General features: G+C 40.7%; 1 protein-coding gene across 14 annotated transcripts in view; it reads right to left on the bottom strand.

Moving 5' to 3' along the window:
- Positions 1–25,292, bottom strand: part of PXK (PX domain containing serine/threonine kinase like) — a 65,987-nt gene that overhangs the window by 21,373 nt on the left and 19,322 nt on the right. For 13 of the 14 annotated variants that reach the window (XR_006102488.1, XM_042454803.1, XM_042454810.1 and 10 more), the window contains exons 4-10: positions 14,593–14,779; positions 7,576–7,653; positions 6,823–6,896; positions 5,418–5,492; positions 1,968–2,072; positions 1,245–1,346; positions 385–546 (exon numbers count right to left, since the gene is read on the bottom strand). Coding sequence is in view for 13 of the 14 variants with exons in the window: in XM_042454803.1 (XP_042310737.1) it covers positions 385–546; positions 1,245–1,346; positions 1,968–2,072; positions 5,418–5,492; positions 6,823–6,896; positions 7,576–7,653; positions 14,593–14,779 (783 nt within the window). In the remaining variant the exon portion in view is untranslated. Of the gene's footprint in view, positions 1–384; positions 547–1,244; positions 1,347–1,967; positions 2,073–5,417; positions 5,493–6,822; positions 6,897–7,575; positions 7,654–14,592; positions 14,780–23,451; positions 23,538–25,292 lie in introns of all 14 variants that reach the window. The other variant, XM_042454808.1, reaches the window with a different exon arrangement.

Here is a 25,292-nt window from a genome sequence, read left to right as displayed (position 1 = left end):
TCTGAATATTTATTATACAATCTAACATTCATCTAGAAAAATCAACTAGCTACAATGAGATATAAAACTGCATTTTAGACTGGTATTACTTTCCCTCCAGGAAAAACCAAACCAAATCAACATCCACATGAGGCCTTGCTTGTTTTTCTGCTTTTTGGTGAAGGCCTCCCTCCATTTTTTCTCCTCTTACTCCCTAAACTGAAACATCAGATTTCTTATGTAACTGAAACAGTCAGAAATCTGTATATTGTTTCTAGGCTTTACTGATTTTCTACCTATCCGGCATTCATATCATCACAACTTCAAAAACTACTGCATTGCATCAAAAATCTTAATGAACTCCCATATACAATAAAAAACATTTCTGTGTTTATTCCAACATACATTGATTTTACGGAACTGAGTAAAATAAGACCGATAGAAGGACGGCAGTCCCAGCAATGAATTCTCCAAGTCCAACAACCTGCATGTGTCTCCATCCAGCATTACATTGGATGCATGAAGGTGGCCATAAGGAAATCCTTTATCGTGCAAGAACTTTACAACCTACAAGACCAAACAAACACAAAGTTGTTATTTTGACTGAGGAAAGTAATTTTTCTAGTAAATACACTGTGCTATTCCAAGGATGCATCCTCCCTCCTTTCAATGAACTTCAGAATCGGGACATTCCTTACAAACTTTCACTCAGTGATGATTATCAGGTCTGTTCACACTTCAATGAGTTGCTTCTTTCACCCTAACTATCTTAAATGCTTGCATTTTCAGTACTCAGTATCCCATCCTTTCCCACTCATATGCTAAGTCTCAATTTTATTTCATGCTGTCATATTTAATCTCTCCTTCTCAAGCTATCTCTATTTCACTTGGAACAACTGCATTTGGGCTCAATTGATTTTAATCTATGGATCACATCTAAAACACTTTGGATGGTCTTAGATGTGCATTGACTTAGAAGGCCTGCTTCAGAAGCAATGTTTTTCCCATGGGAACTAATGTGAGCACAACAGCAAGGTGTTGTTTTTTCCAGCTTGCTATATTTTGCAGGAAAGGCATGCATCTCTCATGGATCTTCTTTGGAAAACTCATTTGGAGAGTATATTCCAATGTAACATTTTGGACATGTAAAAATTACAACTCAATTGGGCTTTAGTTACATCTTTGTACTGTCTAGGTAAATATGATATTTATGAGAACTGTCTCTTTTAACTGTGAATGTACTTTATAAAATAAAAAACACTTGCCTCTAGTATTTGTCTGCCAAATGTTTTTATCTGATGAATCTCAAGACCTTGAATTTTTTTTGGGTTGCAGTACTTCTTCAGAAATTGATCTTTTGGTTTTGCCTTTAAAAATAAATAGTTATAATTATCAATATCAACCATCATAGAACACAGCAGATCAGCACTAGGTTTTTTTTTCAATTTTAAAAAAGTTACTGTTCTACTAGGTAGCCAAGAAAATTTTTACGACTGTCACTTGATTAAAGAAATTTTACTCAACTTTTTTAGACCAACTATATAGTTACGTATAAGTAAATCACAGATTCTGAGGCAAAAACAAAACAAAAGCCACACACACAACTTGCTTTTCAGGTGAGAAGGCACTCCCATTTATGTGCCTCTTAATATGGTTCTTGCTAATACTAACTTCAGTTTCAAATACGTACTTCATAAAAAAGAATATATGAATATATATGAAACTCTGTTTCCCATGAAACAGGAATGTTTATTAAGAACAGACTGAAGCTTGCATGCATCAATGGGGTTGCATCCACATGTAGTTAGATTAGACCCAATGCAGCCAGTAAAATTTGCATTAGTTTGACTAATGCAAGTCCCACTGACTTCAGTGGATCTACCTGAACTATGACTAAATCAAGAACTAACCCAGCAGAACAACTCATATAGTGAACTTGTAGAATACAGTCTATTTTATCATATTTCCTAAATTCATACTTACACTACCTTATATATCAGGTCTTTTAGCGTTCCTTTTTCATTGAAGGGTCTGATTACTAGTGCAGAAGATTCACTGGCTGTCGCAAAAGTGACTTTATAAATATAGGGATGCTGTCAAAAGAAGAAGAAGAAAACTTTTACAGACTATACATTTAGTCAACAACCCCCAGATCAATGAGACTTACTCCTGAGTAGGTGTGCACAGGATCACATCTCAGGACACACATGCTAACTAGGTTCCACTAAAATTCCAATACATATTTGCTCAGTTCAGTCTGAAGAACTGAAAATCTTGGCTACCCAAATTAAATATGCTAATTACAAACAGGTCAGCTTTACTATCTAAGCTTAAAGCAGAGATCCCATGCAACAGACATCTAAATCAAGTGGAAGTTTGGCAGCAGAGGGCAGAAAAGGGATGTGAGAAAAAACATTAAGGGCCAAACAAATGCTACCAGGAAAAATGTGCATCTCGTTTCTCATTCCATAGCTTATCTCATGTTGCAGTGCCACAGCATTTTCTTCTAGTAGCACCAGATGATGTGGGGTAGGAAATCACAGAATAAGGCCAAGGAAAATTCTGCTATACATTATGTAGAGAAGGGGTAGGCACCCGTGGGAGGCATTAACCCTCCTAGGAGACGTTGGGGAACTATACCTCCCACCACACACACTCCACCACAAAAAAACCTATTTTTGCGCCCTACATGCCCCCTGTCATTTTAGGCCCAGGAGATGGCTTTAAAAAAAAACAACAGGCATTGACTGGAAGGTCACTGCCAATTTACTTCTGGTTTTAAAAAGTGCCTTTCATGGGCCTAAAATAGCATGGGGGTCCCAAAGCATGGCCAAAAATGCCCCTCATGTTCCCTAGAAGGCATTTGGGGGCAAAATGTTTTGACCCCTGGGGGCCACATGCAGCCTGATGTAGAAGAAAGGGAAAGCCCAGAATCAATAGTCCTTGGCAGAAGTCCCATGTTCAATCTTATCTACTTTGAACTACAGAGACTACAAAGCAAAGTAGGTACCGATGCTAGCCTCAAACAAGGCCAGGCTAGTCTTTTTGGCACTCTAATCAAATTTAAGGGTGCTGCTCTCTTCCATCCACCTGTGTCTTATTATATACTGAACAGAGCAGCAAAACATTAAGTTATCACACAATGACCAGAATGTTAATATTTTACCAAACCTCACTTCCTTTTTAAAAGATTTCCATCAGGGTAGATGAAAGAACTAAGAGTCTAGTGGTACCTGAAAGAAACAAGGCTTTTTATCTCACTATGGGCTCTTGCAGACTGGTCCAAAAAGGTGTGAACTCTCATAATATAGCTCCTTGGATTTTGCTAGTTGTTGTCACCATTGCTCTGCATCCATTCAGTTCCACTCTTTTGGGGAATTGGGGGAGATATTTGTAGTGATTTCTTGGATCCCCACTAGTGGTCTTCTAAAGGTATTTGTAAAACTGAGGCAGAGTATGAAGAAGTTGTTTTATGGTTTGAAGGGCAAATTGTTTCCCTCTAAGTTTTTATTTTTTTTCTTTGAGTGTTATAGTGCAAAGTGCTATTTTACTGATGCATCTGTCGGGGATCATTTGATTTAGATTTCCTGCATGGCAGGGGGTTGGATTGGATGGCCCTTGTGGTGTCTTCCAACTCTAAGATTCTATGGTTCTATGATAGCACTTTAACTGTAAAAAAAAATGCAAAAAAGAAAAAGAAAGTAGAGGCATACTTTTGTCCAATATGACCCGGAATAAAAAGAAATTCACTTGAATGTGGAAATAAAATGTTACTTTTAGTGCTGGGAATTGCCAGAAAATACAAGAGAAGCCTTGTATGGACATTTTAAAAATCTCTGCCTGCCATTTTATGATCATCATTTGAGTAATTTTCACTGAGTGTAGTTTTTACATTCCCATTCTCCTTGGTGCTTTTTGACTGCAATCCCTTATCCATAAAGTTCACCTGAAGGTTAAACTGTACTGTATTTTTAAACTTACACTAAACAAAGCCTTTTCACCACTTTGCATGCAGTCAATAATCAACAATCTGTGCTAGGATGTCCTTATCAACTCCCAGCAACTGCTTGTTAATATCATCAGTCTGCATCTTTTTACATTTCTATTCTTCTCATCCCACTTCCAGAACATGGATAAATATCTGCTAACTGGGGCAATGCTCTACTCATTTGTTGAACTTGGCTGCAGCTTATAATAGTTTATGCCAAATAAAACTTGCTTTAGCCTTTAAGGTATTACTAAACTCTGTGGTTGTTTCTAAAAGGACAGACATTGTCTAGCAAACCATTATTCAATTTGCAACCACCCATACATTTATAACATGGGTAAACAGAGGGAAATCAGAAGATATATATTTTGTCCCTTGGAATGGGGGAGGCTAAAAACGGCAACGCTGCCTCTGCATGCCTCCTTGAAAATCACAGGCAGAGGACTGTTTGCAAAACATTTATGCAGCCAAATCAGGTGCTCCAGGAACACAGCCATCCCTGGCACTTGCATAGGTGGCTCTAGAGTTGGTCTGAGTTTGGGTTTTCAAAATTAAAAATAATTATTCATATGGATATCAGGAAAACAAAACTCAACAAACCGGAAGGTTAAATGGACAGAGTTCTGGGGGAAGCAGGAGGGTAAAATATGAGAACTTTTTCTTTCCTCAGTTGTCTAAATAAGTCAAGATTAAGTCAAGATCAATAAAGGATTAAGGCAATATTTCAGGATTCACTTTCAAAATATACTTATACTGATCATTTTAAAAAAAAACTCTGAAAACTATTTATCTTTAAGGGAAAACTATGTTTGTTCTTGTTCTGGACCTTGGCTGATTTATTTAGATGCCAGTAAACAAACCGTTAAGGTCAAAGAGTCAGCCTTCAATCTGCCCTGTCCTTTGCTTCCAGAAACTATTTTGTAACAGGTAGTGTCTATTATATGCTTCCTGTCTAAATTAACATTTGACCTTGCCAGCAGGGTTCTCTTTGCCAATGTTCCCAGTATCATCAGCATGACTGAGTAAGCCACATCTCTGCATAACACATCCGATCCCTCACGCTATTTCATACTGAATTTTTGAAATGATTGTTATTTCGACACTCTATATCAAACATCTCCCCCAACCTGGCATCTGTTGTTCAATTACAGTGCCTATGATGTCCATCATTTGGTAGCTGTACCTGATGGGAGCTGTAGTCAGAAGCATCTGTGCTACATAGGTTTTTTTGAAGGAAAGAAGTACAAAATTTTCAAGAGATGCCTTCGAGACACTTTTAGGCCACAGTGATGGGAAAAGAGCTCCACAGCTCTCTAACTTCCCATGGCCATTAAGAATAATTCATAGGATCATTATTTGAAATCAAGGTAGGGCATCATTACTGATCTCCATGAAATCTGGTGTTATGCCAAATGAAAAAGTATAGGTGTGGTGTCTTTTTTGTACTCACAGAACAAGAAGAAAGAAGTTTCACAGCACACTGAAGATCTTTGTCTGACAGGTATTTGTCAGGGCCAAGGTCTGCCTGAAAATACAACAGATACTAAGTTGCAACAAGATCTTTTAAGTAAAGCACACAACAACAACCACCTCCTATGTTACTGATATTATTAAGTAGCTATGCCACAGAGGCACCTAGGAATTTATGTTCCTGCTTTTTATGAAGTGCTTTCTTAAATTTACCCTGCTGACCCCATAGCTGGGAGAGGCACACCAATAACCACAAATCTGCTTCATCAACTGTGTTCAATTTCCACTTGGTCACAGTGTGATGGGAGGACAATTCATGTCACTGCTGCAGTGGAAACATCAATCACTTCCTCCCCAGCCCCCAAATCCAGTAAGGGCAATCTAGGTGAGGGCTGCTTCGATTCACATGCATCCTACAGAATGCAAAAGGTAGTGTTTTACAATACACAAAATAATGTGATGGTGCTATAGCGTTCTTAAGGGACACCACTGACACTGAATGCTTTTGTAAGAGGTCTCAGAATCTTAGCTGTACTGTCTGATCTAATTGCTATGGAAGGAGATGCAGCCATCCTAGCTATCATCTACATTCCTCTTCCCCATCTGCACTTTACAGAGTTGGCTCTCTGTGTCCACAGATTCCATCACCCACAGTTTGAAGATATTAAAAAATAAATATAAATCTCAAAAAGCAAGCCTTGATTTTAACATTTTCTATAAAGGACACCATTTTACCACACCATTGTATATAATAGGACTTAAGCATAAAGTGATTTTGGTATCCATAGGAAGTCCTAGAACCAAACCACAGCGAATACTGAAGGCCCACTGTACCTTGCTGGTGTCAATATAACAGATCCAATTGAAAGCAAATTATGCAACTACATTGCTTTAATCTCTGCTTCACTCACTTTCCTCTCTCTGTCTCTCTCTCTCTCTTCTTTCTATTCACCGTGTCAGGATTAGTATATGTAATGCAAGAATATTTTTCATAACATTTTGCCTTTATTTTGTATTTATATGTATTTTAGCTTTAGCCCCTGCTTTAGCAGATGATAGACAGAGAGAAAGCTGGCATAAAAAGAGGTTCTGTGTAACAACACAGATCCTCAGGGATCACCAGACTGTTTAAATTATAATCAGTGCAAGAGTCACAGAGACCACTGCTATAGTCCACAGTTGTTCTCATTTTGCTTATTCTGCTGTGTGCCAGTTTACAACAAATACTGCCCTCAGCACAGTAGTATAACTCCAGACAAAATGACAGATACACACACATATATACACACAGAGTCTGGGCATAAAGGAAGAGATCAAAGAGGCAGCTGCTAAGCCATGATGCAATTCTGAAAAGAGAAGTAAAAACAATAAAGAGATAAACTTGCCCAGCTTAGAGCTAGCCGCTCCTTTGGTTGATTCTTAATCTTCATTAAGAAATATTTCTTCCGTATCCTCCAGCCTAAAAATAAAGCACCAACAGTTTACTTTACTATTGCAGCTGAACTTTGAAAAATGATTTGGGTTTGTGCATAAGACCCAGTCACAAAATGTGCACTCAGTATGATCCATTTCCAATTCTGATCAATGCAATTGAGTTCAAAAGTCTGACTGGGTATTGCCTCATCACTTTTGCTTCTTTAAAGGAGCAACAAAAGAGTCATGGTATGTGTAAAGAGGACAGGTTCACTTGCTCTGGCAGTTAAAACAGTCTAAGCGATAGGACGCAAAGACCTGTCCCTGACGGCCAGACCAGAAATAATGCCATATGATACTGATATAGCACCCAGTTTGGCCTTGGACACAGAATGCAGATGCTAGATCCAAAAAACACTGGAGAAATAATACAGTCTGAGATAGCTTTAACTGCCTAGGCTCAATGCTGGGAACTGTAGTTTTGTGAGACATTTAGCCTTCTCTGTCAAGAGAGTTCTGGTGCCACAATAAATTACAGTTCCCAGGATTCCCTAGCACTGAGCCTAGCGCTGAGCCAGAGCAGTTAAAGTGGTCTCAAACTGGATCATCTCTGCAAACTGGATCATTTCCCTAATTCAGAGGACATATCACTGGACAGGACAGTCCATTGGGAAATTTCTGAGGTCTGTTAAACAATCACTTTACCAAACAAGCAAAACTCTTACCTATATCTTTTAATGGTTCCACTACTTCCCACTTTGGTTCTGACCGAAAGAACATTGAAACATGTTGTAAGGCAATTTCTGCAAAGATAATTTTTGGACAGCTGTTATACACAGATTAATAAATATCACCAATGAAGCAGGTTTTGTTTTTAAACCAAAATGAAAGAGGATTTTCTCCAGTTCACTCAAGCCAGAACATATATCCATTTCAATGTGGAACAGTCTGCACAGTAACAGTAAAATGGATTTTATATGTGTGTCCACAGAAGATCCTGAGACAGACATGAATAGGATTTTATGACAGCAACACACAGTAAATGCTGAAACTTGCTATTTAAAAAAAGCAGGACTGGTAAAAATGCAAGTGGTTTTTATCCTCAAGTTAGCTCACCAATGAAAACAAGAACAACCACATCCAGGGTGGCCAGCTGTCCTACCCGCAAATGAGGACAAGGCACTGCAAAATGTAGGAAATTCAAGAAAAATGGAAGACATTACAAAATAATAGCTAAAAGCACTAATAGAAATTCATGCTTCTTAATCGTGCTCCAAAGGGAGGACATTTTGACAGAAGGTCAAAATATAGGACATGTCCTGTAAAGGGAAGATGCCTGATCACTCTGACCACATCACTTGTCCTAATGGTCCTAGTTAGCTGTACTGTATTCATCTGTGAAGGAGGGGGAAGTATAAACTGAAGCACTCATACATAGGCTTGCCATAACCCGGTGGGAGGCGTGACTCCCCCGATTTCTAGGGGGCGTTCCCGGTCACGTCACGCCCTTGGGTGGCTGCCCGGCTCCTGGCCCTGCTGCATCCCTATATTGTGATGGGCTGGAGCTGGCAGGGGAGGGCTCTGCTGCTCTGCCTTGCCCCTATTGGCCAGCCCTCCCAAGGAGCAGGGTTAGTCAGGCAGGGCAAGAAGGCACGAGGAGGAGGAGCAGGGCCAGGCAGTTCGGCAGCAACAGTGGCCCCCACCCATCCAGGCAGACCGCTGGGAGAGGGGAGGAAAGGGCCCTGGCCTCTGGGGCAGCCCGGCCTGGGGAACGAAAGGGCCCTTTCCTGGAACCCCTACCCCCCAGCCCTTCTCCTCCTCCTCCTGCTCTTGCAAGGAAGGGGCTCTGAAGCGCCGGGAGAGCTGCCTCACTAAAGGGGAGGGGCGCCTCAGGGACCCAGCCGTCGGAGAGGAAGAGAAGAGCCTCGGCAAGGCTCAGAAGAGGAGGAAGGGGCTGGCACCCAAGAGAGGCAAGAGGGCACCTTCCAGGCCCCTCCTGGGCCCCAGGCTCCCCCCAGGATCGCCCCCGTCGGACATTGGAAGCCCCCTCCCTAAGGTCCCCCAAACACACACCCCTCTCCTCTCTAATCCTCTCTCTGACTCCCTCTCCCCCTGTTACCCCACTTTAACTGAGCCCTCTGTAACCCCCTTCTATCTACCTCCTTCTCTCCATCTAAACTCCCTTCCAACCCCTCTCTATCTACTCCCCCTCTCTCTAACCCAGTGATCCCCAAACTGTGCTCTTGAAGGAATTTTGGACTTCAGCTCCCAGAATCTCAGACTATTGAGTAACATGTCTGAGGCTGCTGGGAGTTGGAGTCCAAAATCTCTTAAAGGACACAGTTTGGGAACCACTGCTCTAACCACCTTATTTAATAATAATAATAATAATAATAATAATAATAGGATTTATTTATATACCACCCAATCACTGGGAATCCGAGCGGTTTGTGAAATTAACAGATAGCCAAACTACACAGGCAAATCAGCTCCTGGCACTGAACAAGCAGAGCTCTGCTCTGGAGCCACAACAAACTACATTTCCCAGAATTCCATAGCATTGATCCAGGACAGTTAAAGTACTGTCAGACTGGGTTATTTCTGCAGCGTGTATGTAGTCTGAGAGCCCTGCAGAGCGAACAACTCTGGTGCTTTAGAATTTAAGCCCATCTAACCCCCCTCTATCTAAGTTCCTTATTTAAGTCTCTTCTAAGCCCCCCTCTAAACCCTCTCTATCTTACTCCTCTTTATCTAACCCTAATCCCCTCTAGGTACCCCATCTAGCCCTCCTTCTATAGCCCCCTTTCTCAAACCCCCTTATTTAACCCCCCTTTCTGTTTAATCCTATATTTTTTTAAAAGAAACCAGCAATTTTTCATGTCCTCCATTTTTATAAAAGTGTCCTACATTTGAAAATGTTGTCCTATATTTGTCCTGGTTTGGAGGTCCTGACTTATGGCAACCCTACTCATACAAAGCTTGGAAGTCTTACCTTTTCAGGCTAAAATTTCTGGGACACCCCCTGGGACAACCCCCCCCCCCAGTTAGCATGGACCTACTGCTGCCTGGATGATTCTCATAACTATAGTCCAAAAAAGGAATGTTTCAGAGCTCTGCACTCATGCAAAAGGTATGCTGAAACAATACATTTAACCTCACAAATGAAAGCCAGCCATGCATTGTAATCTGTTCTAAAATGCTTTCTAGTTTACAAGGACATTTGAAAGCCCACATTAAAAGAATACTCTCTCTCTCACTCACTCTCTCACTTTCTGTCATCTGCCCAGAATATCTGCAATTCATTAAGTTTCCTCCAGTGCACGGACATACATAAATGGATGCTTAAATTTTAGTTTGGTTCAATAAAGATATATTTGTGGTGCATCAGCACTGGATGCTGCATCCCAGCAGGCAGAGAGAAAGCAGGAAATCCAAAAGTTAACAACAACATTCCCTTCTCATAGTCACCCCACTGTGTTCAGGTGTTTCATCTCCAAGGATGAAAGCAATGCACAGTGGGGGAGAAGGCCCTGGACTGTGAAATGTTTAGGCAAAACAGACTAACAAGGACACCAAAGGTCTGGCAGCAGGCATTTTTGTGAGCCAAGGGGGCCTATACCGAACTGACAACTCTTCAGCTCATTAGTTTCAAATGCACAGCAATCTCCTGCTGCAATTTTAATATTCTCACAGCATTTTTTTTTAAAAAGTGGAGAAAGTTGTGAAAGTCTGGCTAACTGAAAAACACAAGATGCCAGTGGTGTTCAGATATTCTTTGCAGTCAAATAGATAGGCCCCTATTTATGTACAAAAGCAAGACTCCTGATAACAGAATTTTTCTCAAGTGTTTTCTTCTTGGCCTTCTCTACCTCTGCCATTTTTGGTACAATTGGCTGACCTGTTCCAGTGATCCAAGCTAACCAACTGCCTGGCCCTTGGTTTGCAAGGCCCTTGTGAAACATTAGCAGGCTTGACACAGAAGCCTAGTGGTATAAGACCTCTACAGCCCAATGATTCAGCTGCACCAGCGTTCAAATATGCAACTGATCAAACTGCTCTAGGATAAAGCGTAAATCTTGAGATTTTGAAATCCATGAGATGCAGTGTAGTAAAATAATGCTGAACTGTATCAACATACTGGGCTTTTTTGAACACGAGCATGTTGGGTATAACTCCAACTGAACTGGGAAAACACTTGATCTAATACTCAGTGGATATTCAGTGGAATATTAAGAGTCCACTGAAGATTACCTTAAAAGTAATGTTTTTTTTTGTTTTGAATTCCTCATCATTTTCTATGCAAATATATCAAAACAGGAAGTCACCACATGAAGCCCTTCTGGCCATTTGCCAGTCTCTCATACCTCCTCCCCTTCCCTTATAGCAAACACACTTTAGTGTCAATCTTACAGCACTTCTGCACATTTAAGTTCCACTTAAAATGGAATCCTATAAATGTCTACCTATCTACTCAGTTTACTTCCCTTGAAGCAAGAATTCCATTATTTTTTATTTGTTACTACTACACTGCAGAGTATGGTAGTTCATTCATTTTCCTTCTACCCAGATTAAAATTGGCAGAGTCTGCCATTGGGTATGTTTTGCTGTTGTATTATATTTGGTTAAATAGTCGTATGTATTAAGTGTTATATTAGAACAGGGGTAGGCAACCTGCGGCCTGGATGCGGCCCGGCGAGGCCTTGGGATCGGCCCCAGCCCGGTCCTGCCGCCGATTGCCGCTGGGGCCTTTGGGGGGGGCAATTGTTTATAGAAGCCTCAGAAACATGCATTTATATTAACATTTTTTTAAAAATCAGCAAATTTTTTCGCGTGTCCTCCATTTTTTTTAAAAAAAGTGTCTTCCATTTGAAAATTTTGTCCTACATTTGTCCTGGTTTATTTATATATTTAATTTTTTTTAAATTTAATTATTTATTTTTTGGCTTTGGCCCCCCAGTTGTCTGAGGGACAGCAACCTGGCCCCGGCTCATAAAGGTTGCCTACCCCTGTATTAGAGGTTTTATATATAGTTAAGTATATGTGTGAGACTGGGGTTTCTTGCAAGTGATGAGAGTTGTAGTGTTGTTCCAAAGAGTTACTCTTGGTTCAAATAAAGAATGGGTAAATGTGTGTGGGAGAATTTTCTCAGGGCAGTCTCTTGGCAAAAAAAGAAAAAAGAAAAAAAAAGTAAGAGACAAAAGCAAAAGTGTGAAGGGGGTGGACAAATAAGGCTAGGTACCATATAGGGATGTTTTAATTTGGAAACGGATCATGGTAAAGCTTGTAAAAGTATAGGGCAGGGCATTGTTTATTCTATGCTTGCGCTTGTGGATGATGGTAGTTCTGTCTGCAGAGGTCTTACTGTTAACGTCTCCAGTTGCTGAAATATAGTTTTGCTGTTTGAATGCAGAAGGCTGCGGCATGTTGCTTAATTGAACTGTGGGGAGTGGGCAGTTCTGACACCTATATTCTATCTGCCTTTTAGAAAGAATACAGATTACAATTTGGTGTTAGCTGTTTCAAATCCCTTTGGGAAGGAGAGGAATTCCTTGTCATCAGAGATCGGAATTTATGCATTAATATAATTAACTTTACATCATGGAGGTGAGTGGGGGTAGCCAAAATGTAAAATACATGGAGATTTTATTTTCTACATCCTCCCTCCATGATACATGGCATGTTTCACTTCATGGCAAGTGGAATATGTAGTGGTAAAAAGCAGGCAAGGCAGGCAGCAAAGAACAGGAAGGAGGGAGGGAGGTGCAGAAAAGAAGAAGCCTGTGGCATGTTGCTTTCAAATGCAGAGGCACTTGCAGGAAAGGAAGGCTTTCTATGCAGGAAAGGGGGGGGATAGATGGCAGATAAGAGGAAGGGGAGGAAGAGAAAGGACAGAGTGGAGAAAAAGCATAGGGAACCACACAAGACTAAGATACAGAGAATGAGAGGGAGGGAGGGAGGGAGAGTAGACAGATAAGAAAAACACAGGATACTGGAGGAGAAGAAGGAGATAGATGGAGAATACAAGAATAATTGGAGACAAAGAATGTGAAGAGGGCTCTAATTGTTCATCTGTCTCTGTTTCTTTAAAAGATTGTTTGTAGTGCTTTCTTGGTGGAGTGATTGGTATTGGAGGGGGTGTGGAGTGGGAGCATGAAGTGAGTCTGGCATATAATTTCTATTTACAGATAAAAGTTTTTGTTTCCTGCAACTTTTCTACATGTTTATTTCTTTTTAACCTCACTGATTTCCTTTCAGTGGGTGACTGAAAAAATTGGATTTTCTAAAAAGCAAGTAGCTGTTTTTTTCTTTCCCAAGTTCAAAACAGGCATGGGAGAAAGAGTGAAATCATGGAAGGGATTGTTCAATCGCATTCTGATAAGATTTAATGCAGTAATGTACTGGAAATTTAAATGTGAAGTTAGAACTGACACAAAATAAGCAGTCTTTTTAATACAATTGTAATCAAGACAGGCTTTTGTAGATTTTAGTTTAAATGCAATATAGCAGCCCTTTTTCACTAACTTCCCTCTCTTTGATTTTACAGTATATCATAAAACAGATGTGTCCATGTAGTAGACTGGTGGTTGTTAACTGCTCTTGAATTGTCCCCAACGCACAGTGACCCTGTGGATGAGATATCTCCAAGCCATCCCATCCTCCATTGTCCTAAACTCAGGCCCATGACCTCTCTTACTGAGTCTATCCATCTGGCATGAGGTCTTCTTCTCTTTCTGCTACCCTCTATTTTCCCTAGCATTATTGCCTTTTTGAGTGAATCATGCCTTCTCATGATGTGGCTAAAGTATGACAACTTCAGTTTTGTCATCTCGGCTTCCAGGGAGAGTTCAGGACCAATTTTTTGCCTTTTTGGCCATCCACAGTATCCTCAGCACTCTTCTCCAGGACCACATCAAAACGAATTCATTTTCTTTCTGTTGGCTTTCTTCATTGTCCAGCTCTCACACCCGTTCATGGTGATGCGGAATATAATATCTTGGGCAATTCTAACTTAAGTGTTCATTTATATACAGTGGTGCCTCAGGTTACGAAATTAATTCGTTCCGTGGCACCGTTCGTAACCTGAAAAGCCTTCGTAAGCCGAATTGCCATAGGCGCTAATGGGGAAAAGCCGCGATTTCGTGCGAAAAAGCCGAAAAAAGCACCAAAAGTTTTTTCGTAACCCGAAAAAACATTCGTAACCCGGAACAATGTTTTCCTATGGGATTTTTTCGTATCCCGAAAATTTCGTAACCTGGGTATTTCGTATCCCGAGGTACCACTGTAGCTTTACACTGTAGGATCTTGTCTAGTTCTGTCATTCCCATAAACCCTAGTGATACCGAAAATATGCCAAGGAATATTGAAAACAAAACCATGGCCTACAGATTGGAAGCAATCAATATAATCCCAATCCACAAAAAAGGAGACACAAAGGACTATAGCAACTATAGGACCATACCATTAATTTCCCACACAAGCAAAATTACATTCAAAATTCTGCAGCACAGACCCAATCACATATACAGTACAGAGAGGAATCCCAAAGTACAAGCTGGGTTCAGAAAAGGAAGAAGCACTAGGGACCACAGCACTAGGAAACATATGTTGGTTAATGGAGGACAATCTGGATCACAAATCTACTCTCTGAATCCCACCATTACCTACCTACAGTAACTGTCCATAAATCTTCATGGATAATTGAAGTAAAGTTTAGTAAATAAGCTACAGAACCATTCCCTTACCTGTATAGTTTACTGAATAGTTGTTTGGATCCAAAAATTTCTTTACTGGTTCACAGTTGGACAGTATATGATTGGAGGTGATTACATTGAGATAGTTCTGGAGCCCTTTCTGTCTTTCGGCTATGAATTCACGATCCATGTTTCCAATCAACTTTTTGGGAGGAAAAGGTAGGCTAAGAGCAGATACCTTTAAAACAAAACATTACATTGAAAAGATTCAGGGCAAGTTGTAAAAAGAAAGAAAAGAGCTACAAGGTACTATTTTAAAAAAACAGTTAAATAACAATAATCTTGCAAATGATAATGGCTGCATTCAGATACCATAACAAATGGGTGACAGAAACAAGCCATATCATGCCTTGTTACTTGTGTGTACTCTTCCTCCCCCAGTACAAATGAAAGAAGACTGGAAGATTTTAGTCCCATTCTTTTTATTAACTATAGTATAGTCACAAGAATTGCTATTCTCCTATAGATTTCTATGGGATGGCAAAGCTTTCAGTTAATGACACTTTCAGAAAGAGGGTTTTCCTTGAACTGCCAACCAAAAGACAAGATAGGACTATTCCATCTTTTCCTTCTTAGGCAGTTTTTTTTCTGGTACGAAAGGTACAGAAGAAGTAGATGGAAAACATACAAATTGTAGATGGTATTGTGAAGCCGAAGGCTTTCATGCCCAACATGCATAGTTTTTTGTGGGTTTTTCAGGCTATGTGGCCATGTTCTAAAAGAGTTTATTCCTGAAGTTTCTAGCATCTGTGGCTGGCATCTTCAGAGAATATTGGAATAGACGAGAGCTGGATATATACATATACTGTGGGGAGGAAATTCCATGTTAATCTGTGTATTGTTCTGTTGTTGATGGCAGGGCCTCAGGGTGGGAGGATATGCAAAGGAGGATTAGTGTCTGCTAACTCTTGCTCATTATTTGCTGGGAAAGCCCCTGACTCTGGGTAATTTCTCATTTGCATTTGTTGAGTCCTCATTTTCCTAGTCTTCAGGACTGGTAGTCAAACTTTGTTCTCTTTAAGAGTTTCTTCTTTCCGGTTGAAATTATCCAGATGTTTATGGATTTCAATGGCTTCCCTGCATTCTGACCTGATAGTTGTTGGCATGGTCCAGGATTTCAGTGCTATCAAACAGTATTTTATGCCCAGGATGGTTTATAACATGTTCTCCTACTGCTGATTTTTCTGGCTGACTCAGTCTGAAGTGTCTCTCGTGTTCCTTGATCCGTGTTTGTACACTGTGTTTTGTGGTCCCTCTGTAGACTTTTCCACAGCTGCATGGTATGCGGGAAACTCCTGGGCATAAAATACTATTTGGGACAGTAGCCCGAAAAACCCACAAAAAACTATGTAGATGGTATTACCTGCCCCCTCTGTAAAATTCCATGAAGGAAACAATTAATAAGAAAGGAATAATCCAGAAAAACATTCAGTTTCACAGTTACAGGAAAGGAAATTGCATGTAAGCAAGATTTTTTAAAAATGCAAAAGGCTGTAAATTGTCACTGGAAAGAGAAAATGTTTTCTTGCTTAAGAGCCCAGTTAGCAAACATTAGCATCATGAAGTAACTCCGGTTTGTCAAAACTTTTAAATCTCAGGTTATTGCCTACTTCTTTGTACATTAAACATCTAATTCCGCTAAACTGTAGATGTAAAAACTAGTAAGGAAAATTCTGTCAAGATTAAAACTCTGTTGCCAACTTTCCCAAAAATATAAGTGTCCACCTTTCTGAAACATTAAATCAAAAGAAGCTCTGACTGCCTCTTTCCTTTGTCCTTTTGCTAAACAGTTAAAAACCAGCAAATGTATATCACACTTTTTCAATTTTTTTGATTTTCAACACTTTCCTTTACAAGGGAAGTACAAAGGTTAAATTCCTGCATGTGTAGTTCTTAGTCCACCAGCTGATGCCAGATGTGGCCCTGAGGCAGACGTGCTCCTCTGACAAGTAAAACACCAAACTTTTTTCTCCAGAGATTAGGAAGAGACACGCTGGAGAGAGCAGGTAGCCCATTGACCTTGTGGTCATTCAAGGATGGGATGGACAATTTGTGGTTTTCCAGATTTTGTCAGTCTATAGTTCCCTTCACTTCTCCCCACTGCCTGTTTGCTAGGGCTGATGGAAGTTGCAATCAAACAATATGTAGAAGGTGACATATGGCCCATCCCTGTCTGAAGGCAAGCTCTTCCCATCAAATCTGCATTTCTCTTTCTTTTCTTTATAAAAATAAGCAGAGCCAGCATGGCATAGTAGTTTGAGTGACTCCACTGTCTCTATAGCCAAGCCCTACAATACAACCAAATCTATACAGACCCATCAGACAGACACTCTCAATCAGACATTTGACAGACTATATGGTGTAGTGGCTGAAGTATCAGACTATGACTCTGGAGACTAGGATTTGATTCCCAGCTCAGCTAAGAAACACACTGCATGACCTTGGGCAGGTCACACACTCTCAGCCTTTGGGGAAGGTAATGGTAAATCTCCTTTGAACAAATCTTGCCAAGAAAACCCCATGATAGGTTAGGGTCACTATAAGTCTGAAACAACCGGAAGGCACATAACAACAACAACAACTCTTGTCTCTAGTGGAAGGCTGGCTAAGCCTTGCCTAGATCACTTGATAACCATCTTCTCTCATATTCAGACCACTTATTGGCATGATGTAATGCTTTCTTGCTGGGAAAATGTTCTCCCTTCCCCCTCCTGTTCTCCATCTCAAGTCTATGGCATTGGATCTTCATTTAAGCAAGGGGTGAGCAAAATCCAACCCTATAGGTGCTGTTGGATGATAACTCTCATCTTCTCTAGACAGCCTAGCCAATCCGGAGAGTTCCAGTTCCACAGCATGTAGAAGGTCACACATTTCCCATCCCAACTCAAGCTGCATCTTGCAAAGTGTACAATTAAAGTGTACAAAACAGTAAAAAGCCACGCAAAAGACATGTATAAAGTGAGACTCTGAGCCACATTCAGCCATATATATATATAATATTTCTAATGATCTACTGGTTAATATATATATATATATATATATATATATATATATATATGTAGAGAGAGAGAGAGAGAGAGAGAGAGAGAGAGTTGGCTACTTTGTGCCACCAGAACAAGCTACTGCTATTTGAGGCAACCAGAAAAGCAAAATAGCCATACAGTATTATGTTGACTGGGCACCATCCAGAAAATTGCAAAACTTTTCTGCAGCCTTGCTTGGGTGACTCATGTTCTTCACGCTGACAAGCAAAGAGTCAGAGAGCAGGAACTCCAAAACCAACAAGCAACACTTAGCACAGAATGTACTAATTCTTCTACTAATAATTTCATCTAAATGTTGGAATGATTTTATTGCCAGTGTGAGGATTTATGATGAAATTGAGTTCTTTTAATAAAAAAAATCACGTTACTTCCAAGATGCAAATGATTCACAATTTCATAAAGAATTTTAAAACAACTTTAAAAGAATAAGCTTTACAATGTGCAGTCAAAGGCTTTTGTGGCCAGCATCCATAGTTTTTTGTGGATTTTTCGGGCTATGTGGCCATGTTCTAGAAGAGTTTCTTGTCTGCTAACTGGTGATCATTATCTACTGGGAAAGCCCCTGACTCTGAGTGGTTTCCCATTTGCATTTGCTGAGTTCTCATTTTGCCATTCTTCAGGACTGCTAGCCAAATTTTGTTCACTTTAAGGGTTTCTTCTTTCCGGTTGAAATTATCCAGATGTTTGTGGATTTCAATGGCTTCCCTGTGCATCCTGACATGGTAGTGGTTGGTATGGTCCAGAATTTCAGTGTTTTCAAACAGTATTTTATGCCCAGGATGGTTTGTGGCATGTTCTGCTACTGCTGATTTTTCTGGCTAGCCCAGTCTGCAGTGTCTCTCGTGTTCCTTGATTCTTGTTTGCACACTGCGTTTGGTGGTCCCTATGTAGAATTGTCCGCAGCTGCATGGTATGCGGTAAACTCCTGCGGCTGTGAGAGGGTCTCTCTGGTCCTTGGCTGAGCGAAGCATTTGCTGCATTTTCTTCGTCAGTTTGTAAACCATTTGAAGGTTGTGCTTCCTCACCACTTTGCCTATTCTGCCTGTGACTCCTTTGATGTATGGTAAAAATACCTTCCCTTTTGATGGCTGCTTGTCTTCACTTCTCTGGGTTTTCTTGGGCCTGGCAGCCCTTCTGATGTCTGAGCTGGAATAACCATTAGCCTGAAGAGCCCGGTCCAGGTGCTTCAGTTCATCTTCCAAGACGTGGGGTTCACAGATGCATTTTGTCCGGTCTACCAGGGTTTTGATTGTGCTTCTTTTTTGTCGTGGGTGATGGTTGGAGTTCTTGTGCAGGTATCTGTCTGTATGTGTGGGTTTTCGGTATACTGTGTGACCCAAATGTTGGTTCGGTTTGCGGATGACTAGGACATCCAAAAATGGCATTGTTCCTTTTCTTTTTCCATAGTGAATTAGATGTTGGGGTGGATGTTGTTCTGCTGGTTTAGGAATACAGCCAGGTCTTCTTCTCCATAGCTCTAGATAATAAGCTTTGCATTTAAGATGCAAATGTATTGGATAATGAATTGGATAAGGGTAAGCAAATTATAGCTTCATCCTGACAAGTTAAGAGATGATCCTCATCAGTCAAAACTCATATCTGAGAACCCTGAGGCAACCTATGTTTTATGGATTTACATTTCCCCAGGAAGCTCATGTTCACAGCTTGGATGTACTGGTGGATTCAATGTCTCTGTGCACAGATTCCAGCACTGACCAGGAGTACATTTGCACCTTTAAACCAAATACACTATTTCCGCTTGTCCCTGGAAATGTCTGAATTGACTACATCAAGACATGTCTTAGTTACATCCCCTCTGGATAACAGTAATGAACTCTATGTAGGGCTGCCTTTGAAAAATGTCCAGAAACTTCAGCAGATGCTGAAGGCCTCACTGCTGACCAGAGCTAGCTATAGAGAGAACAGAAACTACTTCTGACAATGTCATTGGCTATTGAGCTGTTTCCTGGCACAGTTCAGAGTGCTGACTGTAACCTACAAAGCCCTGTATGTCTTAGATTCAGATATCTGAAGGACTTTTGTTGTTGTTAACTATTCTCGAGTCACCCCTAACTCATGGCGACACCTGTGGATGAAACATCTCCAAGACCCCCTGTCCTCCACTGCTCTGCTTAGATCATGCAAATTCAGACCCGCAACCTCCCTAACTGAATCTATCCATCTAACATATAGTCTTCCCTTCTTCCTTCTACCTTCCACCTTTAGTAGCATCGTTGTTTTTCCTAATGAGCCTTGCCTTCTCATAATGTGACCAAAGTATGACAGCCTCAATTTGAATACGTTGGCTTCCAGGGAGATTTCAGCCTTGATCTGTTCAAGAACCATATATATATATATATATATATATATATATAGAGAGAGAGAGAGAGAGAGAGAGAGAGAGAGAGGGGACATATAAACCTCCCTGAGGCAAGGATCTCTCACTCCCACCACCCTTATCAGTGTATGGTGAAGATGCCAGAGCTACCACTCCCAGGCTTGGAACTCCCTTCCAATGGAGGCTAGGCAGCCCCCCTCCCCTGCTGCTGGCAAGAAAAGTGGTTTTTAATCAGACAAGCTTTTGGCCTTTAACTGGTTTCTTCAGAAATGTCTTGGTGCATGGTACATTACAAAGATGACAAAATTTAGGCTGGCATACTTTGCACACATCACGAGAAGGCATGGAAAAATAATAATGCTGGGACAACTAAAAATATAAACACTCAAATCCATTAAAAGTCCTTTCTGCTACATAACCCATAAGCAAAGGCCTGCCAAAATAAATATATATATATATTTGTCTGCTGGAGGAAGGAGGAGAGGGGTCCAACCAAACCTCCTATACGAAGGAACTGTACTGTCCCCCCCCCCAAAAAAAAAGAATTATGAGTTTGTATAGAGGAAACAGGAAAGTTGGTTCACAGAATGTGTAAATACAGCAAAATTGCTTCTTCCTTTGTTTGGAGGATGTTTTTCTAGGGAAACACTAGATGAACTCACCCAATTTCCCTGAAAAGCAGTTTACTGTCTTTCTGCTTCAAGTGATGCTTATAATAATCTATGCACAGGATGATGATGAGGCCTTTCAGTGGACTCCAATACCTATCAGTCCTCTACTGAACCCCCAGTGTTCAAGAATCATGGAACTGCAGTCCAACAACAAATTGAGGACCAGAAATCATTCATCCTGGTTTAAATACTGTGTATACTGCTTTTGAAACAACATCCTACACTTCCCTTGAAGTCCAACCCCCCTGCCATGCAGGAACTCACAATCAAAGCATCCACAACAGATGGCCATCCAGCTTCTGTTTAAAGACCTCCAAAGAAGGAGACTCCAGTACACTTTGAGGGAGTGTGTTCCACCGTCAAACAGCTCTTACTGTCAAGTAGTTCCTTCTAATGTTGAGCTGGAATCCCTTTTCCTGTAGCTTGCATCCATTGTTCCGTGTTCTGTTCTCTGGAGCAGCAGAAAACAAGCTTGCTCCCTCCTCAACATGACATCCCTTCAAATATTTAAAGAAGGCCATCATATCACCTCTTAACTTTCTCTTTTCCAGGCTAAACATACCCAGCTCCCTAAGTCTCTCCTCATAGGGTCTTACATGACTGTGTTCCCTTTAATGTTATCAGACTGTCCAGAAAAGTTCGTACAAAATATCAAAAGAGAATAGAGCATTAATGCAAGAAAAGATCACATGAAATAACATAAATGATGGGTGGCCAAAACACAGCCCTTGGGCTGCATGTAGGCCCTAAAGCTGTTTTTGCAGCCCTTGATCTCCCTAGACTCCCTGGTTGTTGTTGCTGTTGCTGCTGCTGTGTGCCTTCAAGTCATTTCTAATTTATGGTTATCTTATCATGGGGTCTTCTTGGCAGGTTTCATCAGAGGTGGTTTGTCACTGCCTTCCCCTGAAGCTGAGAGAGTGTGACTTGCCCAAGGTCACCCAGTGGGTTACGTGTCCAAAGTGGGAATTGAACCCTAGTCTCCAGAGTCATAGCCCAACAATCAAAATATTACACCCCACTGTCTCTCCAGACTATTGACCATAAAAAGGAGGATAGTGAGAATCACATCTCGTGGAAGTGGCAAATCACTTTTTAAAATAGTATGCAGGGGTCTCCTGAACTGCTTAACATCCCTATCCATCCATATATGTATATATTCCACCCTCTTTGGAAGTTTTTCCTCTCTCTTTTCCTCTCATCTTTGACAGTCTGGCATCCCCCAAATGATTCTAAGTGCAGAAAACTGGCATCCGGACCCATCCTAGTTTCTCACTCTTGATATAAGTGACCGCTGAAGTTAAGTACAACTTACAAAACATCCTGTAGTCAGTTTTAAAAGCAGTCAGGAAACAGCACTGCACATGGCTCAGTTTTTTTTAATTCTATGTACACCCACACAGAAAAAGTATCAATGGTTTTTAAATGCAATTCAAGTATTTTAAAGCCCTGTGGGACCAATCCTAATGGGAAAGAGGGAATTCCATCACTGTACTACTGCCAGATCCAAAGTTCTACTATAGCCAGGGATTTCTGCAGCCAGGGAGGAAGGCAATTGGTGGGAAGCACATAGATTTTTGTTATTTCTCTCCCCAACCCCTGTTGTTCTTTCCTAGACGGCCCCTGCCTTGTGATGTAGTGGTTTGCATGATGGACTAGGACTCTGGAGACCAGGGTTCAACCATGGAAGCCCACTGGGTGACCTTGGGCATGTCACACCCTCTTAAGCCTGAGAGGAGGGCAATGACAAATGCCCTCAGAAGAAACTTGCCAAGAAAACACCATGATAGGTTCAACAAATAACTTGAGAGCACACAACAACAACAACAACGCTCAGAAGAGTATTCATAGCTGTAAGATCCAGTTGACCTACCCTGTTTTCAGGGCTGCTACCACCAGAGCATCACACATAGAACAGCAGTTGAGTTTTCCAGTGTCACAATAAACAAACAAACAAACAAACAAACCTGTGAATCACTTTCTTTTCAACCACAGAGATGGGTTATTAACACTGAAAATAATCCAGGATGAATCCAGGTTAAATCTCTGTTGTTCACAAGCATCTCAAATGCACCCGGTTAAGGTTGGGGGGGGGGGGCTGCCAAAAAAGCCACTTAATCTGGGATAATCAATATTGATCCCCCCCAGCTTTTTAGAAAGATCCACATCATTGGTAGTGTGAATAACAGATGTGAACAGACCCAAATAGACCTGGGATAAAACACTGCATAACAAAAAAAGGATTCTGAATGCATTTGCATTGTTCATTCTATCTTTATTAGAATGCTTGCACATGCAAAAAACTGAACTTGTAGAGAGACGCATTGATATAGATCAGTGTAGATCAATGAGGTTCCACAGTATGAATAACAAACCCAGAATGTGTGAGATGACTCCCATCATGGTGCTAAAAACAACAACAGCCCCTCAGCTATCCTCTCTGGGAGTTTAAGATTGCTCCAGTAATATAGTTATTTACTATATACACTTATTTGAAATAATTCTGTGCTACTGATTAACAAAGCATTATCTGGAAAGGGCACTTATAAAAGTTTCAGTGAATCCTTTCCTGTCGTTCTGTAAATTTAACACAGTACAGGAACACGGCATTACAATATACCTCCATCCGGTTGTGTACTAGCATCAGTGACACAATCCACACTACTAACAACTCTAATACCATAAGCATCTGACAGAGAGGGGGGCTGGGAATGAAAAGATCTGTTGAAATCCACTCTGATGAAATCCTGTAACAATTAACTTCCCTTGTCTCCCTGCAAGTCACTGAACATTTCTTTACCATACTGCTCGTCCTCTGTATTATCCCATGCTCACTAAAAGGAAATCATGTCCTGGGAGTGTAAGAGTATACAGTAGCTGCAGTGTCTGGAAAATGAAAGAACAGTGTTCAGTGACAGAAAAAAAATACCATGGGATGAAAAGAATCAAAAAGTGCTTTGGATACAGACAAAATGATTGCACACACTGCATTTCAGTGATTGAGGTTAATAAGACTTTTGATTTGACAAGTATGAAAGAAAGGGAAATGGTTTAGCTAAAAAAGATGAACCGAGTTAGGATAATGCTGAGTGTCAACATTTGCCACTTTCCCGTGTTCAGATTTCAAATAGTCAGATTCTACATTACTAGCAACACAGAATCATAGGGTTGGAAGAGACCACAAAGGCCATCCAGCCCACCCTCCTGCCATACAGGAACACAAAATCAAAGCACCCTCGACAGATGGCCATCCAGCATCTGCTTAAAGACCTCCAAAGAAGGAAATTCCACCACTCTCTGAGGGAATCTGGTCCACTCTCAAGCAGCTCTCACTGTCAGGAAGTTCCTCCTAATGTTGAGGTGGAATCTCTTTTCCTGTAATTTGAATCCATTTGCTCCATGTCCTGTTATCTGGAGCAGCAGAAAACAGGCTTGCTCCTTCTTCCACATGACACCACTTCAAATAGTTAAACAGGGTTATCATATCAATTTTTAACCTTCTCTTCTCCAAGCTAAACATACCCAGCTCCCCTAGTCTCTCCTCATAAGGCATGGTTTCCAGACCCATCACCATTTTGGTCACCCTCCTCTGGACTCCCTCTAGCTTGTCAACATCCTTTTTGAATTGTGGTGCCCAGAACTGTACACAATATTCCAGGGGTGGCCTGACCAAAGCAGAATAGAATGACACTATTACTTCCCTTGATCTAGACACTTATACTTTTATTGATGCAGCCTAGAATAGCATTGTCCTTTTTAGCTGCCACATCGCACTGTTGATTCATGTTCAACTTGTGGTCTACTAGGAATCCTAGATCCCTTTCATATGTAGTCTCGTTAAGCCAGGTGTCCTCCATCCTATATCTATGCATTTTATTTTTTTCTGAGTAAGTGCAGTCGCTTACATTTCTCTGTGTTGAAATTCATTTTGTTAGTTTTGGCCCAGCTTTCTAGTCTATTAAGGTCATTTTGAATTTTGATCCTCTCCTCAGGAATATTAGCTACTCCTCCTAATTTGGTATCATCTGCAAATTTGACAGGTACGCTCTCTATCCTATCATTCAAGTCACTGATGAAGATGCTGAATAGCATTGGGCCCAGGACAGAACCCTGTGACCCCTCACTGGTCACTTCGCTCCAGGATGAAGAGGAACCATTGCTGAGCATCCATATAGATGATGCTGTTCTGCACACCCTTTGATCCTTGAAATTTCTCTGGTTGTTTTAACTGTCTAGTTTTAAATTATTTTTAAGGGAAGTTTTTAGTTTGCTTTAGTAGTTTTATCTAAGTATTTAATTTAAAAATGTTTTTATCTGTTGTAGCTTGCCTTGGGGGCCATAGTGAGCAGAGAGGTAATACTGTACATAAATAGTTTAAATCATGAAAGAATACTGTATCAAATTTTCCAAAGCCTAAATCCAATCACCAGCCCCCAAGAAGAACAGGCCCTCTGGATTAATGAGATTTACTGAAGTACTGATTTACTATTCAGCAATCGACTCAATGCATGTACTGTAGTTAGGACCAGCAACTGGGTTTGGGCTTCAGATTACAAACTGGTACTTTATTATTTGTACTTATGAAGTCTGTTTTTCAAGTGTTTTCTGTTTTGCCTGTTGAACTGAATACTTGTTTTTTTC

Source organism: Sceloporus undulatus, chromosome 2, assembly GCF_019175285.1.
Source record: "Sceloporus undulatus isolate JIND9_A2432 ecotype Alabama chromosome 2, SceUnd_v1.1, whole genome shotgun sequence".
In the NCBI taxonomy this organism is placed as follows: Eukaryota; Metazoa; Chordata; class Lepidosauria; order Squamata; family Phrynosomatidae; genus Sceloporus; species Sceloporus undulatus.
This window is presented reverse-complemented; position numbering and strand designations above follow the sequence as displayed.